Source organism: Artemia franciscana, chromosome 18 (assembly GCF_032884065.1).
Source record: "Artemia franciscana chromosome 18, ASM3288406v1, whole genome shotgun sequence".
NCBI classification, from domain to species: domain Eukaryota; kingdom Metazoa; phylum Arthropoda; class Branchiopoda; order Anostraca; family Artemiidae; genus Artemia; species Artemia franciscana.
This window is the reverse complement of record NC_088880.1, coordinates 21,792,882-21,812,639: the sequence shown is the minus strand read 5'-3', so window position 1 is coordinate 21,812,639 and position 19,758 is coordinate 21,792,882. Positions and strand designations below refer to the sequence as shown.

The window sequence follows — 19,758 nt, the reverse complement described above, 5'->3', positions numbered from 1 at the left end:
AGACATAATTTGTTGCTGAGACGTGCATTTCAAGCTGCAAGTCCACTTTAAAGATCTTTGATTTTCTATAACATATCTAACATTGGTAAATTAAAGACTGTGCCTAAGAGGTCATAGATGTAGAAAGTTGTTAAAGCACTCAGAAGGCCATAGCTATAGAAAGTTGTTAAAGAACTCAGAAGGTCATAGATGTAGAAAGTTGTTAAAGCACTCAGAAGGTTATAGATGTAGAAATTTGTTAAAGCACTCAGAAGGTCATAGATGTTGAAAATTGTTAAAGCACTCAAAACATCGCATGTTGTTGAAAATTGCAAAACTAAGAGATTCTCACTAACGTTATCAGCATAACTTCCTGGAAGATATGTGTGTAAGCGACAAAATTAAAATTTGTATGTGCTTGCGATTACTGGAAAATACTTGGAATTATGTACTGAAGCAACGATTTATGGCCTCATTTGTCCCTAGGGCGAAAAATGATTCAGGAGATTCATAGCTTATTGATGAATTCCGTGGCGTAGCTAAACTTGACAGTGACTAATAAAAAATAAAAACTTGACAATGACTCAAGGTAGCTTCAAGAAAATTAGAAGTAATATCTAATCAAAATATTTCCAAATATAATTAACAACTATAAATAGATAATGCATCCATAATATGTTCAAACACTATGGGAGCGGCCGCAAATTGTGGATTTAAAATGCTTGCGAGATTCCGCTTCAAAAATGTTTAAAATGTCCACTTTTATGCTAAATGCTTCCAGAGAGAGTAGAGAGAGACACGGATTAGAGGGATCATGGTCCCACTTTGTGCTAGCAACCACAATGATTGAGAATCCTTGTAAAATCCAGTACTATCAAGTATCAAATGGCTATCTATCTACAAAAAAGCTGGTGATGATGGAAGGGTGATAGGAGGATACGAAAGGAGAGATAGTTTGATATAGCTCAGCATGGTATGAACATACTATAGACATATCGTTTATTGAAAGTTTTTAATCATATTGAATAATATTTTGACAAGACAGCTTTTATAATTTTTTCTTTGTTAACTACCTTGATTTTTCTGTGCCAAATATAAAAATTAATGCAAGGACAACTTTGAATCTAGGCGAATAATACCTTGCGTAAGGTTATGAAACAATAAATATATCGTTAACAATGAATAACTTGCATTATTTATTAGTCAATAGAGTACATTAAATAATATCTTACGTATATTTAGTATATTTATTTAGTAATACTCACCGATTTTGTGTAATTATAAGCTTATTAAATGAAATACTTGTTGTATATCTTAAAATTTATTTAAGAATAACAAGAAATAAGTGCATTTTCGTTCATATTTAAAAATTTTTAAGGATCTTAATGTTCAAATTACAAGGATCTAAATTTCAATCTCGGCGCTGTGATTCCTTCACCCAATATTTTATATTCAACCATTATTAGAACGATTTAGAGCTACACTTAAATCTATTAAAAAAAGAGCTGTAAAGTAGGCTATTTTTGGCTGCAACAAAACTCACAAAAATTGTCTTTAATGGTATGAAATCCTCTTTAAAAAAAGATAAAAGATTAAAGAAAAAGATTTCTTTTATTACAATAACTCATACAATTTATATAATATGCCCATTTCTAGTTTACTTATAATACAAGTATATTTACTTTTAAGTAGTTGATCAAATATCTTCATCATGAGAAAGAAGTCAAGAAAATTGAATTTGTTTTCCTATTTTAATACTCGATATCGATGTCCGCTCCGATTTACCGAAATAGCACGTATACCCAGTTAATAAATTCAACAGAAGCCTTTACATTCAAATTCATCTGTAAAGGTATATGTTCCCTCTGATATAAGTGATTTTACGACAATCCTACAGCTGTAACTTAAACAAAAAGAGCGAAATACTTACATCACCGGATTCATTAGTCTCAAATCAATTCATTTACCGAGTCAGAATTATGCTATTACTTACACTCTTTCTTGGAGAATGTTCTAACCCTTTATAATTCATCTGTAAAGGTGAATTATTCACTTATTATTTAATAAAAAATTTATTCAAATGTATCATTTTCAAATACATTTAAAGATAAATAGATATAGGATAGCATCGTAATGACGTTATAGACGTTAAACATTGATGAGATACCGAAGGTAAAACATTTAAATATTACCCTAACCTATAATTTCAATTTCTCTTGTTCCCTCTGATACAAGTGATTTTATGACAATTCTGCATCTGTAACTTAAACAAAAAGAACGAAATACCAATACCACTCGATTCATTAGTCTCATGCCTATCCATTCATTGAGTCAGAAGAATTAAAATACTTGGATTTTTTTCCTTGAGGAAGATTCCAAACTTGCTTAAAAAATAAGGAAACTGTCCTTTTTTAGCGATTTTCAACGCCCTTTCAATCTAAAAAACCATGTACACCAAATTTCACAAAAGTAATTCAGCGGATGAATAGAACTGAATCTCAGCTATTGAATGCTATTAAATTTAATATTTAATTTAATATTACATGTAAACCGTAGGAGAGCACGAAACTAAGATACTATAAATCGCACAGGGAATATAAAATTTAATAACAAAGTAACTTGAATAAGCACAGAAACAAAGCTCATAAAGTAATCGTTTTATCTAAGGGGTTTTATTAGTCCTCTTTAGTCTATTTTTTCTCTCTCAAATTCAATTTCTTCTCTATTGTCGCTGCAGACAAAATATGTTTTGTTCCAACAAGGCTAGGAGCAGAACTATGTAACAGATAACCTACAATCAAGACAAGCATATAATTTACGGTTTTTAGCTGAAGAGGCGACGGTATAATACAAAGAAATCGTTTTTAATCAGTATTGAATTTTTTTTCTATTTCAATTCAGGACAGATCAAACATTAGTTTTTAGATCAGTTGTACGGTAACTAATCAGTATAATTAAGATTTGAGATTATTCACGAGAACCCCGTTTTCCCTCTTAGAAGCACTAATTGCCATACACCAAAGAAAAAACAATAGTAAACTCAGGCCTCCAGTCACTTCAAGCATACCTCATAGAAGCAAATTTAGAAAAATACTGCTAAAGGGAATCTGCATATTCAATTTTTAAGCTGCAACGAAATGTGTAATTCAAGAAAAAGAAGAAGAAAACCCAGGAAAGTATTTCGCTAGAAAGTTATTACAACAACGGATGAATCGCATGTTACGTTATTTTAACGTCTAAATTAAAAAATTTACTAATATTTCCAGATTTTAATAGTTTTTATTCCCATTAACGAGGAATAGCATATACTTCTTGCTTTTCTTGAAAAGTTGCCATTATGAAAATACAAGATGTGCACGCAACGACCAGCGTTGCCAACGCTTTATAATAAATTGTACCAGTTTTCCGAATAAAACTTTACCGCAAGCGAGTAATTGTACGCTTTGAAGAACAGGTTAAATATTTACCGAAACAAGAAGAAAATTTTCGATGATCTACAACTTGAACAGATATCCGAATCAGAAAGGAGCAAATAAAACTAAAATGCACCGAAAAACGTATATTGTACCAAAAATACCCAAATGTAATAAATTGTACAAGGACCTCTAAATTTTGACAAGAATGGTACAGTTGTGCCGCGTTGGCAACAACAAGAATAACTTCATTTACTAACCTTCCTTTCGAAGGCTTCTTTTTTGTGGTCTTACGTTCGCCACATGATGTCACATTATCGCTGCTTGAAACAGTCATTCGTGTTGCAGAAGAAGCTTTCATTTTGACAGAGGAGGTTATCTTCAAAAAAAAGAAACAAATACATTATCTTATCAGACAAAATTGAGAAAGAAAGATAGAAATGATGCAGAAGACAGAGGCAGAAAAAGAGAGAGAAAGAGAGAAGAGAGAGAGAGAGAGAGAGAGAGAGAGAGAGAGAGAGAGAGAGAACGTAAAAATGGGTTACGGAATAATCACACTTTTACTCTATGCATTAGTATGGCTGTAAATCACTTCCAAATTCTTTTCCATAATTGTTTCAACATGAATGCGATTTTGTTTCCAGGACATCTGCTCATGAATTCTATAATTTATTAAGGAATCCCCAAGTTGTGAGTAAGATAGCTAAATTTCATTTTAATTACAGGGTGGTAAGCGGCGGAATTCCACAAAATCTTTTCTTCGAAACCAATGAAATTTTGACTATTTCTAAGAGTAACCCGTAAAGTGATTTCTATATACAGTATCTTTTAGGCTTTGTTTTCACTCGTGTTTTTTGGGAGCGATGAAAAACTTGAGAGCCATGACTTATTAGAGTAAAGCCAAGACAGATAGTCGAGATAGTCGACAGATACGAGAGGCAAAACAGCATGACTTTTTTGGAATTGCATAAAAACGACTCATTTCACTTATTGATAGATAGTCTATCATCCATCCTAGGGCAGAATTAAGGTAGATAGGTATAGAGTAAAGATAATTCAAATAGTATATCAGTTCTGTGAGCCATTGAAGCCAGTTGGAGACCCCCAGAAAATGAATCAAAAATTTACGACTGACCATGTCCACAGGACTTGCAGACAATTGGACCACTGAAATTGTTCATATTATATGAGAATCATATTATACATCTGAATCATAAAAATATTTTTTTTTTTACATTTTTTTGCAAAAAATCGGAGTACTACCGGGAAGTAGAGACTGAATAAACACTGACCCGGCATCATCTAATTGAATTCGTTTATTTATAAATATATGAGCGAAAATCCAAAACATGAAGGTTCGAAAACAATTCATACCACCTGATATGTTCCATAAGTGTAAAAGTTATAAAGTTAGAAGTTAACTATAAGAAGTCTCATTTATATTTATGAATTCATTCATGACACCAGGCCACTGAAAACTTAGGACCTGATATGCCATAAGTCAACGTTTTATGAAATGCTATAAGAAAAACAAAGTTATTATCAAAAATAAATTTATAACACGTAAAGAACACAGTAATTATGAATTGCAGATGTTTTATTTGCCTATGGAAGTAAATAAGACGCTTTAAAGTACCATTTGACTATTTACCCCGTTTTAACAAGTTTTGCTCTACCCGAAAATAATACTTTAGCGCGAAGAGCAGAAATTTAAAAGGGATGGCCGCCCCCTTATACTTGGGGTAATTTGTCCTGTTAATTTTGAAAGACTATGTTTTTCGTTGAATTGAAAAACGAAGTTTCTCCCTTGCTATGTTCGTTTAACAAGCATTTATTTACAGATCTTTACAAGGCAGATACAGGTAATCAACTGAACTAAAATGAATGGCGCATAGTTGTTAATCGCGATCAGCGTATGACTCATACAACAGGGAGAAATTTCAAAATAGAAACTTGCACATAGAAACAAATGATCAAAACACTGCATCCCTGATAAGTGAATAATCAATTATCAGCTTAAAACGAGCAAAAATATCATGAATGGATGAAATGAAACCTAAACGAACCGAAATTACGACAGTAAAGCCAAAATTAAACATAATATAAGTTAGTACCAATAAGTCGGGTTTTGCCACTCCCTGGAGTTTCCCTGAAGAATAGAATGTCATTTGGGTTTTATTAAAAATTAGATAATATCTGAAGTTTCTTTTGGCCATTTGATTCCTATATTTGAAAGGAATAGATTTAAAGAAAAAAGAAAATAAAAATGATGGAAAACTATCACATATCAGACAGATAAAACCACAATGAGTGTTTAAAGTAAAAATTCCAGGAAATTCTATCATTTTTTTTAAATGGTCGCGGCATTGGCTGCAATCTAACGCAGGACGAACTCTAGTCTGTAGTAACCAAATTTAAAACATGTCATGGAAAAAACTGCCAAGTGAAGAGAAATTACCATTTGAACCTGATTCAGGAATGGTAACTATTATTTCGATTAATCTTAATGATAAAAGTTTGTTGCGAAAACAAAGTTGTGGGAATATTGAAAAATAGCCTGACCCACAAATTATAGTAATAAAGCAAAAACATTCCGAATTCATTCTTCATTGTAGTTTCAGTTTGCTTTAGGTTTGATTTCTTCATTATGAATCATTCCTGATCGTTGTAAGTTAAATGTCTTAGATAACCAAATTTATCCTCGTTAAAGTTTTAAATTCGGTCCTCAATTTTCATTCAAAAATATTTACCTGACAAAATATAATAAAAATATTCCCTGTAAAAAAAGAGCCAAAAACGAAACAGCCAATTCGACGCCTCATGCGCCATCAATGGTTTTGGCGGATCTTTATCTTCAGCTTTTTTTATGCATATTAATGTGGGTACTAATGTGGGTCATAAAGCTTTTTTAATGTTAACTAATAGTAGAATGGTGTTTGGTGCACTTGTGGCAAGAAGTCATCGAATCTAACCTACCTCGACTATTTGTCGCAGTACATGGCGAGTGAGGGAAGAAATAGTCGTGATAAGACAAGTAGCAATAGGGGCAGTCACCGTGCATTTCATTTCGGTAAAGCCTAGACACCATTTCCAGAAATATGTATTTATAGTGTTAAGAATTTTCAATTTGAAGACGCAAAATTAACATATGACATAATAAAAAAGCTCACGATTCCTATTATAAACTGCGTTTGAAATTAGAAGTCATTCGCGGAAAGGCTGCTACATATGGTGTTTTGCTTTAGGAGAGATTGGACATATTGCAATTTCAGGTTTATAATTGTAGCTAGTTATTTTAACAATCTTTAAGTGCCAATTTGAACAAGAATTAGACATGATTTGGGACACAAGTACCTACCGTGTTCTGGTTTTTGACTTCTATTAAATAAAAAAAACAAGTTTTTTGAAATGAAAGTAAGGAGCGACATTAAAACTTAAAACGAACAGAAATTACTCTGTATATGAAAGGGGCTTTTCCTCCTCGACGCCCCGCTCTTTACTCTAAAGTTTTTTATTGTTTTAAAAAGTAGAGTTGCGAAAAAGAATCAAACTTTAGCGCAAGGAGCGGGGTGTCGAAGAGGAAAAGCCCCTTTCATATACGGAGTAATTTCTGTTCGTTTAAAGTTTTAATGTCGCTGCTTTCTTTCATTTCAAAAAACTTGTTTTTTTATTTAATTTCTGAAAGTTTTAGAATTAATGCATGTCTGATTTTGGCTCTCCGTACATAAATTTATTAAAATGAAATTTGCATATTAATTCTTTTTTTTTTTTCTAAATGACTTTCTCTTAGTTTTGATCAGACGATTTTGAGAAACAAAGGGTGGGGAAGGAGGCCTAGTTGCCCTCCAATTTTTCGGTTACTTAAAAAGGCAACTAGAACTTTTAATTTTTAATCAACGTTTTTATTAGTAAAAAATATACGTAACTTAAGAATTAACTTACGTAACAAACTTTTATATTCTTATATTTTTGATCATATATATGAGGGGGTTGGTCCCCTCGTTAATACCTCGCTCTTCACAATAAATCTTGTTTTGTCCCAATTCTTTAAGAATGACCCCCTGAATCAGAAAGGCCGTATAATAAATAGTTGAAATTACTAAAAATAATTTAGCATAAAGAGCAAAGTATTTATCTCCTCCTAAATACCTCGCTCTTTATGCTAAAATATTTTTAGAACCCCTCATATGCGTAATAATCTCTGTTCGTTTTAAGTTTTAATGCTTCTCCTTACTTTCAATTGAAAAAACTTTTTCATTTTTATATTTTCATTGTTTTTTTAATAGTAATGCTAGAAAATCCTGCGCCCTTTTTATTGAATTTCTCTTCCCCCATGAAATATTCCTCCAAGGAAAGATCCTCCCATATAGCCCCCTCCCCTGAACCCCACACCCAAACCAAAAAAATTCCCCTGAAAACGTCGGTACACTTCCCAGTAACCATTACTGTATGTAAACATTGGTCAAAGTTTGTAACTTGTAGCCCCTCCCCCAGGGAGTGTGGGGGGGGGGGGGTAAGTCATCCCCAAAGAAATAGTTATTATGGTTTTCGACTATGCAAAACAAAATGGCTATCTCAAAATTTTGATCCGTTGACTTTGGGAAAAAATGAGCGTGGGAGGGGGCCTAGGTGCCCTCCAATTTTTTTGGTCACTTAAAAAGGACACTAGAACTTTTCATTTCCGTTAGAATGAGCCCTCTTGCAACACTCTAGGACCAATTGGTCGATACGATGACCCCTGGGCAAAAGAAACAAAAAAAAAACAAAAAACAAATAAATAAACACGCACCCGTGATTTGTCTTCTGGCAAAAAATACGAAATTCCACATTTTTGTAGATTGGACCTTGAAATTTTTTCTATAGGGTTCTCTGATACGCTGAATGCGACGGTGTGATTTTTGTTAAGATCCTATGACTTTTAGGGGGTGTTTCCCCTTATTTTCCAAAATAAGGCAAATTTTCTCAGGCATAAAAATCCGATTCTTTTGATATATCTTTTAGCATCGAAATTCCGTTTTTTAGAGTTTCGTTTACAAATGAGCCGGGTCACTCCTTACTACAGTTCATTACCACGAACTGTTTGATACTAGAACATTAGCCTTGCAATCATCAAGCTCAAAACCACTGAATTCAGATTGTGACAGAAATGAAATTACACAAATAGGACAACATAAGGTCTACACAAGGATTGTATATCCTTAGTTGTAAATCAAATGAAAAGTAAGTTGTATTTACACAAAAAAAAAAATCCTTCTCCCCCGCACAAGTGACGTAGAATGAAGAGATTCTTTTTTTTCTCCAAATTAAACACGTTTAAGACGTAAAACACGTTTTTCCAGACTTTCTCAAAACCTTATAAATCAGGATCACAGCAGAAGAAACGTACAGTAGCGAAGTTTTATATTCTCAATTGACGATTTTTGAAACACGTCTAAAACTACACAAGCTAAACCACTTTTCATGACTCTGCCTCTACGCACGCACAAAGACAAATGTGTCCGAATGGAAAACCAAGTAACAACTGAAATTATGGCTCTGACAGTCGGGAACTCCCTAAATTGTGCGCTATGAAATGTGTGTTCTTTGGAGAAACATTTCGCTACTGGTATATACTCATACTGCGATCAAGATCTAGCAAAGTTATGAGACTTGGAGCACTTTCATTGGACCTTATGTAGTCTATTTGTCTGAACTTGCAGGACTACAGAAGGACTTTATGCCGTCTGAGTCAATATGATGCATCTTGGAACAACACACATAAAACTACACAATCAAATTTTCTACACAATAGAATTAAAAAAAATAGCTAGGATGGTGGGGAACTTAGAATGAACACTGTTTTCTATGGCAGAAATGCTGGCTTCACAGCCTCTGGCTCCAAATTAGTAACTTGAAAAATCTTTATAGACAACTTGGGTGGAAAGTGATGCGCTTTAATTTTGGACTTCTGTGTTGCAATCATATCCTCAGATTACAAATCCAATAGCTAAGAAATCATTCTATACCAGCTTAGGTGAGTAGCAAAATTTTATTTGCAAAACAATCACTTTGAAAGCATAAAATTTAGATTTGTACATTGGGGCCTAGGAAGAACCAAGGGACCAAGGACCCAGTTTGGTAGGTCCGATAACACAGATTGAGGTTTTCTGGATTGCTTTGGTTTCAAAATACGGTTTAACATGTCCCCTTTTTTACTAAAATGAATCTATGAAGCCTTGGGAAAAGGAACCGAATTCGGTGATACCAATCAGTCTGTGTTTAATTTAAGTTCTACTTTTGAAATATGTGCTTAATGTGTTTTGACTCAGAGCTACTATATCGCAATATTCAGTCTCAGAGGTGTAATCACCCATCTTGGCATTGGTTAAATACCCATTCTGGCGAAAATCGGTTCATATTCTATTTGTGAAATATGTTCTTGATGAGTTACGGCTTTAGAATTCTATAACTATAATATTCGCCTGAGACTTGTTATCAACAATGTCAAAAATCCTTAAATACCAATGCCAGTAAGCATCAAAGGCTACTTAAAAATATATAACACCGCTGGTTCAGACTATGAAGTCTTATCCGTTTCTTTACTTTCTACTTATCATCTGATCAACGCCTGTGTTTTACAAAAAATACGATTGAAAACTTCCTGCACTGAAAACTGATTCCCCCATAATCCCCCATTAGGTCCTAACACCACATCTTTCCTCCTGACACCACAACTAATCTTCTATGGCCCCCTTTCTTTTTACTCAGCCGTTAGAGGAAAACAGTTATATCCCTCATACTATGAAAAAAATACCATTTTTACATCTTTCTCGTCTCCCCCTCCTCCACTTGCTAATATTGCTTTTTATTTGTGTATTTTTTTATATTGTGGGTTGTTCCCCCTTTTGTAGCCACCATTTTTGTCCTGTTGTAATACTGATTGTTTATTATGTCTCTTTTTGTTGTTGTTGTCGGGTGGATGTCTGCCGTGATACGGTAACCTCACTTTCCTATATTTTATTCTGATTTATAAGTCTTTATTTAGATTAAAGATCTGCTTATTTATTTATCTTATTAACTAAACTTTTCGTTTTTATCCGTGAATAATGAGCTTGCCTCTCTGCCAGATATCTAAAACTTTTGTAATAAAACTTTTTTGTAATTATTAAGTTATCTTTGTAATGAAATAAAGAACAACAAGAGCCAGAAACCGGTTATTCAAACCAGTAGTAACTACCTTCGAAAACGAGTTGACAACATCAATAAAAAGTCAAACATTTGAACAACTACTTCCCGACCACCAATTAGGCCCAAAAAGATTTTCTTACCAAAGACCCTCCAGAGTCTTTCGAGGTTATGCTTGCTTTACGCTGCAATTTCGAACGACGCTTAGACAGAAACTTCCCTTGAAAGACAGACCTCAACGATTCCATTGATTGTTTCCTTGAGAGATTTAAGTTGAGGAATGAACTTCTGAAATAAATACCGGACGTTAGTTGTAACAATAAAACTAACAAGTGATATCTGGTTGTAGTTATTGGGTAGCATGTGACCTTTGACTCATTTTTTTTTACTCTTACCAACATTTTCTTCATTCGCTTTCATTGAATATTCTACACTAAAGTGCTGCGACTTTATTTTGAATAAAAATTTATTTTGGCATTGACGCTTGTTATAATTAAGACCTAGTCAGACCTATGTTACTATCTGGATGACTGCTGTTTTAGACTATTTTTCCTTGAAAACCTCATTCAATTACGTTGTTGATGACAAGGGTAAGTTGTTTCCCTTTAAAAAAAGATTCTATTTTATTATCAAAACCGTTGAGAACTTCCTATAACTTTTCATAATGCTCAATTAGAATTTCCAGTGTATATTACCTGTAGAAATAGATATATTCTTTTTTTTAATCATGGCAACTGCTTTAAAAAATAATTATTAATCAAACAAATATATCCTTGGTCAGTTATTGATTTATCTGAGCCAGAACCATTATATAATTTACGTCTGTAAGTGTGAAGTGTCCCGAAAATTACCTTTATAACTCAAAATTCGGTAGATAAGTCGTTGTTCAATTTTCATTTTACCTCTACAAGTCAAAGTTTTTCTCTGTATCTCGAAATTTTTTCAACGAACCCCGGTCAAAGTCAAAACCCCGGTATGCAGGTTACACCGGGTAAACTTGGATATGTATCAATATGGTTTAACATACTTTTATATCAGATTTTGTTAAAGTTCAGGTGTCTATTTCAAAAGAAACTTAAATTTATTATTGGCATTTGAAAGTCAAGTCTTGATACTTGAAAGTCAAGTCTAGATATGTCAAGTCTGTAATACACTAATAAAGTTATTCTGAACTTCCTTAATAAGGAGGGTTGTAGGGAGTAAATTTACCGATTTTGTGCCTCTGTAACTCGAATTTTCATTTGGCTCACCTTTATACATGGCTTCTTTTATAAGTCGAATTTTAAGTGGAACGGGTTCTATAATTCGAACTATGCATAAGTCGAACTATACGTAACTCAAAATCTGTGGCAAATCCTTTCACTGCTCTTTCAGGATGAAATTGATTAAGTGTTGCGTTTCTTTTATTCGTATCTGGTTTTAAAAAAATTAAAGGTTATTCAGAACATTAACCCTTATCATTTCTTTAACTACGCTCCTTCTTATACACATGCTATGTCTTTTATGTCTTATACAGTAAAGGTAATGTGTCAGCCTATGGCTATGGAAGAGAATCGACTTTTAAGTTTTTTTTGCAGACAGTTAACAAAAAGATGAGCAGGAAATATATGTATCTAATCTTTTGCCCCTCCCCCATTTTTTGGTGTTCTCAGCTCCCGGACCTATGAATTTACCATAGAGCTATTGAATTATACAGCACAAAAGAATAAGAGAATAAGAACAGACATGATCCAAGTCAATAATACCTTTTGAAACTACAATTGCTAATTTCCGAGTCCATAGACGATCTTCTCAGTCCTAATGCGCCAGCACCAACAACAGCATTCCGACGACGAACCAAATGTGGCAACGCTGCAGCCCAGGCCGAACTGACATTACTATTTGAGTTGTTCAACTCCAGGGCTAATCCTATTAAAGAAGTGATAAGTAAATATACTATATTTTACTTTCGGTTCTATATAATTTTGGCTAAGACTCAAGCAGTCCCAACATTATTCAAATCTTACTGATTTCCTTTGTTCGCCATAAAATGACAATAAATCGTCAGTTTGTCTGATTGTACAAGCATTTTCTGTGCAATTCCACCTGTTGATTTCACATTTATTTCGACTGAGCACTGTGCTAATGATTGTTCGATGCAGAGGCTCACTTAACATTTTCGAAACTTTCGTTGTTTTATAACGAAAAAAAAACCTGTCAGATAAGTTATGGGTTTAGTGAAAATTCAATGTAACCCTATACAAAAACTCAGTCAGAACCAATAAGGAGCCTATGTACTTAGAATTTTCTGGTTCACTTTTGTTGGCTGTAATTGAAAATATTAACTACTTACAAAGAACACAAAGCCATGAAACTTACATTAAAGTTCAAATCCTATTTTTCATATAATACTGTAGTCTAAGATGGCGTAGTCGAAATACAAAAAAAAAACGCAAATGCGAGCATTTGCTTTCAAATTGTGTCTTAAATAGCCCTGTTAGTGCCAAAGAAATAAAAAAAGGAGTTATTAGCGTTTTAAGCTCTTTTTTGAAATTCCCATAAATATGAAAAATTTATAGTAAAATGTTACTATTGCAATAAACCAAAATAACACATGCCATTCGTGTATTAGCCTATTAACAAACAAAAGAAAAATCTTAGAAAATTGCGGTTTCGGGTATAAATAAAGTTCAAACGGATCCAGAGGGTGAAAAGCCCACTGAAATTTATTTTGATGTTCTTGATCCTTTAAAGTTGATTCAGGAATGAAAACTATTATAAATGTTTATCTGAATAGTACCAGTTTAGGCCTATTATGAAAATAAATTTTCGAGAATTTTGGGAAACGGCTTGAAACTCCTCAAAAATGGCGGTGGATCGCAATGAAAAGTGTACTGATGAAATAATCATGGCCGAAAACCCAAAACTGGAGCTTTTGAGCCCCTTATTCTGAAATATGAGGGAAGAGGACAGTAGAAGACATATCCATTATAATCCCCAGAATAGAACATGAATATAAAGATCTAAGAAGAAAAATTACCAAAATATTCAATATCGTGATTAAAAAGTCAAAAAATATATTTGATCCGAGGAGTAAAAAACCCTGTTCTATCTTGCCAAAATAGAACAGGAACATTTGGTTTTATAATGATTTGTAACTAAGATAAGATGAATTGAAACAAAACTAAACAAGCATTGTCTGTCGAGTCAAATCGTACGGAAATACTTTTTTAATGTAGTCCTTCAAAAATTTAAGTTTGTTGTTAACAATGTGGGAATAGGAAGCTAACAATGTCAGGTTAAATAAGCCATAAATTGATTCTAAAAAAAGCTCTAACTCCAATTTGGTTTTTCTTCCTTTTGGATAAAATTCCGTTTCATGGGTATTTTTCATTCTTCGAAAAAAAGAGAAGTCAAATCAAATTTGGATATAACCCAATCCTTCAAATTACCTGTTCTTTTTCACTAGTTGATACGAGTTTTTTTTTTTTTTTTTTTTTTTTTTTTTTTTTTTTTTTTTTTTATGTCAACAGGTCTTGGGACCAAGACCTGCTGTTGTATGGATTTGGAGCATTGTTTGCCATCTATTTTATCAATACTTAAACGAAGTCATGGTTAGAACCAAGTTACAGAATGGTGGTGACTATTTCCACATCTAACTGAAGGGATTTAGTTATGTCTTAGACAGTCAACTGAGGAGTTTGGGATGAAACGAGAAGAAGCTTACCTGCTGGGTCAGGATGGTCACTAGGAATTGCAATAGAAAGTCGTCCCGTTTCTTGCAGATGTAGACGCTGCTTGTAGGCTTCTGCTATTACCCTATGCTTTTTTGTGTGGTTAACTGGATCTGGCTCAATCTTTTTAAACTTTCTAAAGTAAAAAGAGAATTAAAACCTATTTCAGTTCTACTTCTAAGCTTTTCAAAATACGAAAATAGTATGAAACAAGAATAACGGCGGATTTACTGCTCAGAGAAAAATACATGTCTAAACCACATTTCTAATGTAGAACGCCAATAGTACAACTGAAAGATGTTTAGATCACACAGGACCTAGAAGCTAACTTTGTATTAGCACTATAAAGCTGATATTTTTTACTGTAAAAGCCTACAAAATCTTCTCCATCCACCGTTGACCAATTAATAGTAAGGTGGGCAGGTGACAGCTGGTTTCAGCCGGAATGAGCTAGTATTTTGAACCTATGTGATTGAAAACCAAAGTAAGCCAGTCGTCCAAAGCCCCTAGCCCATTCCCATAAAAAGTGTGCATGTCATACCCTGTTTAAAAATAATCATACATAGATTTACAACCTAAATTACTGAAGACACAAATTGGATCAGTGGCCGCATCAAAATTACCCCCCGTCCCAAGGAACATTTTAGCAGAAAGGTTTCTTCTCGTTTCTGCACTGATTTAGTCCGCAGCTTGGACTTAGCTTGTGGTGTACCAGGTTAGGACTTGACCCGTATTTACAGGGAATCATGATTTGGCTCGTTTTTGCACCAAATGGAAACATAACTCAGTTTTGCACTCGGTAAGGATTCAGCTCATTTTTGCACCACATCACCAAAATACCACAGCTTGGACTTGGCTCTTTTTTTGTACCGACTCACGACTCTCCTTATTTGTGGACTGAGTAAGTTTGCAGACTAGATCTAGCGCGCTATTGCACTGCGACTGGAAATCCTTGTATGATTCTGGTTTAAACACGGTATAACATTCTGCGAAAAGTTGATGACCGATTGGGGTGGGGGCTTGGAATGTCACTAAAGTTCTTTTTTTTTTAAAGAAGAAAATATTGGTGGAAATAAGATTAGTCTTTGGGGGAGGGGATATTTGGAATGGTCATGATCTTTTCACCTATAGTCAAAGTAGCTGATAAACGTATTAGAATTCCCCCTCCCCCCAAAAAACGTATTCCAATCCTTTCCCCCTGAAATCATTCAACCGCCTACAACTGCAGATAAAGAATTCCAAATCATTATTATCCCTATTCATCGGACGGATATATGGAACTCTTCGTTACTAAGCCTGCCCATACGCTTCCTTCTTTTTTTAAGTGGTATATTACACTGAAAGAGCCCACCTTGCCCCCCCCCTCTAAAGCCCCACTTCAAGACGATGTTTTTTCCCTCATGCCTGCTTGACCATCGTAGTCCAATTCGTATTCCATAACTTTATCTCATGCTCTGGGAGTACTATCTTTGCATCCCATTGTGTACTATAAAAAGCCTGATTTAGCGTGTTGCTAATACTTTTGTTACGAAGAGCTATCATTAAGGTCTTCGCTTTAGGATCAGGGCTATAATTAAACGCGATTAGCTCAAGTGTTACATCTTTTTTAGCTTAAATTCTTAATCTGAGCTGAAAACTTGGATTTTCCTTTCTTTTGGACGGGTGTGGTCATAGAAATTAAATAATCCAGTAGTGTTGCGTCATAGCAAACAGGCTATTTATAAACAAGGAGCAAAAAATAAATAAATACTAAGTCAGAATTGTCTTACAACATAATCTTTATGAAGACATCTTTCTAGTATATCCTATTCCGTTAAATGTTCCAAAGTGTTGTTTTAATATAGAGGCACATTGATATCTAATAAACAAATGAATATAACAAAGCCCATGGTCCATGAGTCTCCAATAATATCCGGTCAGGGGGCAACGGGTCTCCAATAATATTACAGAAACGTCAGGAAAGTCTTGTAAATAGGCTATTAAGCACAAAACTAGACGGTTTCTCTAAATGGTATGCCGCTGGAACACCTTTCAATAAACTGCAGGTTTTCACAATAACTATTTTAGTGAGTACATCAACAGTACACAATTGTCAATGAAGACTACAAATGTTTTTGTGTTGTCCGTGTGTAGGTCTTTTCACCCTTAAACCAAAATCTAAAGTATTTTTATAGGAGGTGCAATTGTTATAGACGTATAGGCCTTAATCGTCCTAAAAATACCCTCTTTTTATTGAAACTGTATAAATGACGTAATATCACATTCAAATGAATCATAGAGAATAAAGTTGCACCATAGTCTTCATTTATAATTTGGTACGGCAGACGAATTTAAACAAATACTAATTGCCAACAGTTATGAATTTTCTAGAGGCAACTTGTGCGCGTAAAGTCGTGGAAGGGAGTGAAGGGGGGGGACAGATATTTCGTATAGAAAAGTCATATGTCGTTTAAAAAGAATATCGGGAGGAGTCACAAAATAGTATTTATATGATATAGGATTTATGCATATACATAGAATTTATATGAAAATTGCAAGAATGTATTGGAAAAAACAAGAGCACGTCATAGTAGGGGTCCTCCAGCCTTTTTTCCTCTCACCACTTTTGAGATAGCTCAACCACATACACTGGCTCCCACCACACGCAGTGTTGGGCTATATAGTAAAGAATAATCCATTGATGAGTATTCATAAGGATTTTCAAAAACAGTTAAAAGTATAGAACTACTATTTGAGATGCGTCTTTTACTGCAAGTAATCTTCAATCATTTCTGAGTGAAATATGGGTTTTCTATTTAGTAGCATTACCTAAAGACTATTAAATATTTAAGGCGTTATAACTTATGAAAAACTGAGATATGTATATAATAAGTATATACATAATAAGTATGGCAACACAATTATCTATCTTCCAGCCGGTACATCATGTAGTGATAATTCTGCTCTTTCACTCCCTTGCCATGGTCTACAGCCGAATTACTATATTCGGACATGCATTATGTCATCAATCTTACCTATTATAGAACTGCCTCCAAATATTCAAAGAAGCAGTTGTCCAAGCACAAGACGATGCCAAAATTGTGGTAGCAAAAAATAACCAATGCCTGAATACAATTAAAGATGGGGAGAGTCGATCGGGGAAGGGGCAGATATTTTCATCTTCATGAATTGTCCGACATCTAAAAGAAGGAGAAAATTCGTGTTAAAAAAAAAGTGATGCTAATTAGGCGAAGAAGCTTATAGTAACAATTCTTTCCTTTATATCATTCGATTACAAGTAGAGTTTTTTTCCAGCCGCATTTAGAAGTATCTGACAAGGAAAAATTAACTGTGGCTGGTTGGCAATCTAGCCACATATGAGCATGTACAATTCTTTCTCTATGCATAAGAGCTCTTAAAATAGAGCAGTCAGTTTGATACTGCATCCTTTGAGTCAGTATTGAGATTTGATGAACCATTGTTTTTTTTTTAACTTGAAAGAGAAAGCATTATTGCAACAAATGCTTGAGCCGCTTAAAAATAATAGTACCTTGGGTCTGTGCTTTTAATTACTGAACAGAGAAATTATAGTTCAAGGGCAGACATTCATCTGTTGAAAAGGGTATTTATTAACCCTAATATGAAACTTTTCAATCAAACTGGACCTCTGGTGGCCATGTCTCCTAAGGCAATACAGCAACTGTGAACCAAGAGCCACAGTCGGAGAGTAACGCATGATCTTATTAGGAAGAAGAAGTGGACATGGTTAGGGCATGTACTCTGCAGGTAAGAAGGCCGAGTTCCTCGGACAGCCTATGATTGGATACCAAGTGACAGAAGAACACGAAACTTTTGACCGAGATCTGAGGACGGCTGAGACCTCGTTATTACCTGAATAGGAAGATGTCACCACTGCAGCATCGCTTCGAGACGAATGGAGAGGTTTTGTCGACGCCCTATGCACCAGTGATGGCTCCGGAGCAACAAAGGTCAGGTTTACCATGCAATTAGCTTTATCTGTTTAAAAAATGGGGCTATTCCGAGTAGGGGAGTCAGTGGTACGTCATGGATCCTAGTTTGAAGGTAATTTGAATTTGTCCGACTCTAGCTCCGGTGACATCCTGTATTTGGGGGAATGCTTCAACTTCAAAATAATCCACTTGATGCTCTTAATTGATAAATAATTCAGTAGGTTAGTATAAGAAAATTCCATCCAATCCCAATCTTTCAGCTGCTAGTAAATATATTTCGGATTTAGATGGAGTTTCCAAACGAAGTTGTAGTTTTTCTCTGCTTCAGCTCAATGTTCAAGGTATTTGTTCTTCATTTGATGAGTTGAGTCGAATAGTACGTATTGGCCACCCCAATTTTATTGGTCTTTGTGAGACTTTCCTCTATTCGAAAACTGAATATCTATTGCATCTCCCTGGGTATAAGATGGAATCGTAGTAGGATGGTTAAAGGTGGCCATACTGTTTATGTTTCGGAATAACTTCCGTACTCTGTAAGACGTGACTCGTCAAGAGGGATTTTCGAATCCATGTTCATTGAGAATAAAACCCAAACTAAAACTCTGATTATTGGTGCAATATACCGGTCTCCTAGTGGATCTGTTCCCTCTTTCCTTCGGATTCTTGATGATATTTTGGGAGAAATCCAATAGCATTCATGTGAACTTGTAATTATGGTGACTTCAATATTATTTTGTGTGACCAGAGGTCATCTTCTTCCTTAGATTTTCACTCAGCTACGCTTGCTTGGGCCACGTTACCTTCAGCACTGTATTCCTACTTGCATAACTGATACTACTGCTTCTTTGCCTGATATAATGCTTTTTCATCATTGAATTTGGTCCAAAATTCTGTATCGATCAGTAATATCTCAGACAATTTACCTATTTTTTCCCGTGTATGATTTTCCTGACTCCTTAGCTAGGAGGCACCAGCTCCAAAGAAATTATCTTGGACATATGTGATACGTCCTAGTTGTATCCGGGATCGAAGAGATCCCGCTTAATCCTTGGATGACTTCTGGACTCATTAAAAGCTGGCGGAAGAAAATAATCTTTGGACCGATCCTCTCAGCCATCTTCGCGCGATTCTTGACTTCAACTTTTTAAAGATTATAAAGTTTATAATTCGCTTTGCCGGAGGTCCAGATCATCATTATACTAAAGTAAATTCTCTCCTTGCGGTAAAGACATTAGGAAAACATGGCAAGTAATCAATTTTGTTATCAGGCCGTCGTCTTGGCCCCCTTCTGTCCCTTCAAGTGCTTTGATTGATGGCTTTGAATCGTAGAGGGTGAGCTAAAGTTCAAGATACCCTTACTTATTACTTTGCGCATATCGGGAAAACTACAGCCTCTTCAGTAAGTCTTTCTTCTCTAAATGATTTGATGTCTTATCTTGGACCACCTTGTCTTAAATCAATGGCTTTGGAGCCTATCTCTAAAGTTGAAATAATCAGAACAATCAGTTTTAAGGGTTCTTCGTCTTTTGGCCCAGACCG

At 34.6% G+C, this 19,758-nt stretch overlaps 1 protein-coding gene across 1 annotated transcript in view; it reads right to left on the bottom strand.

Annotated features, from left to right (window-relative positions):
- Nucleotides 1-19,758, bottom strand: part of LOC136038749 (protein smoothened-like) — a gene marked incomplete in the record, with an annotated part of 120,216 nt that overhangs the window by 9,567 nt on the left and 90,891 nt on the right. Inside the window, 5 exon segments of the mRNA XM_065722106.1 lie at nt 3,653-3,771; nt 10,700-10,844; nt 12,302-12,464; nt 14,263-14,405; nt 17,284-17,448. Of these exon segments, the coding sequence (XP_065578178.1) occupies nt 3,653-3,771; nt 10,700-10,844; nt 12,302-12,464; nt 14,263-14,405; nt 17,284-17,448 (735 nt within the window).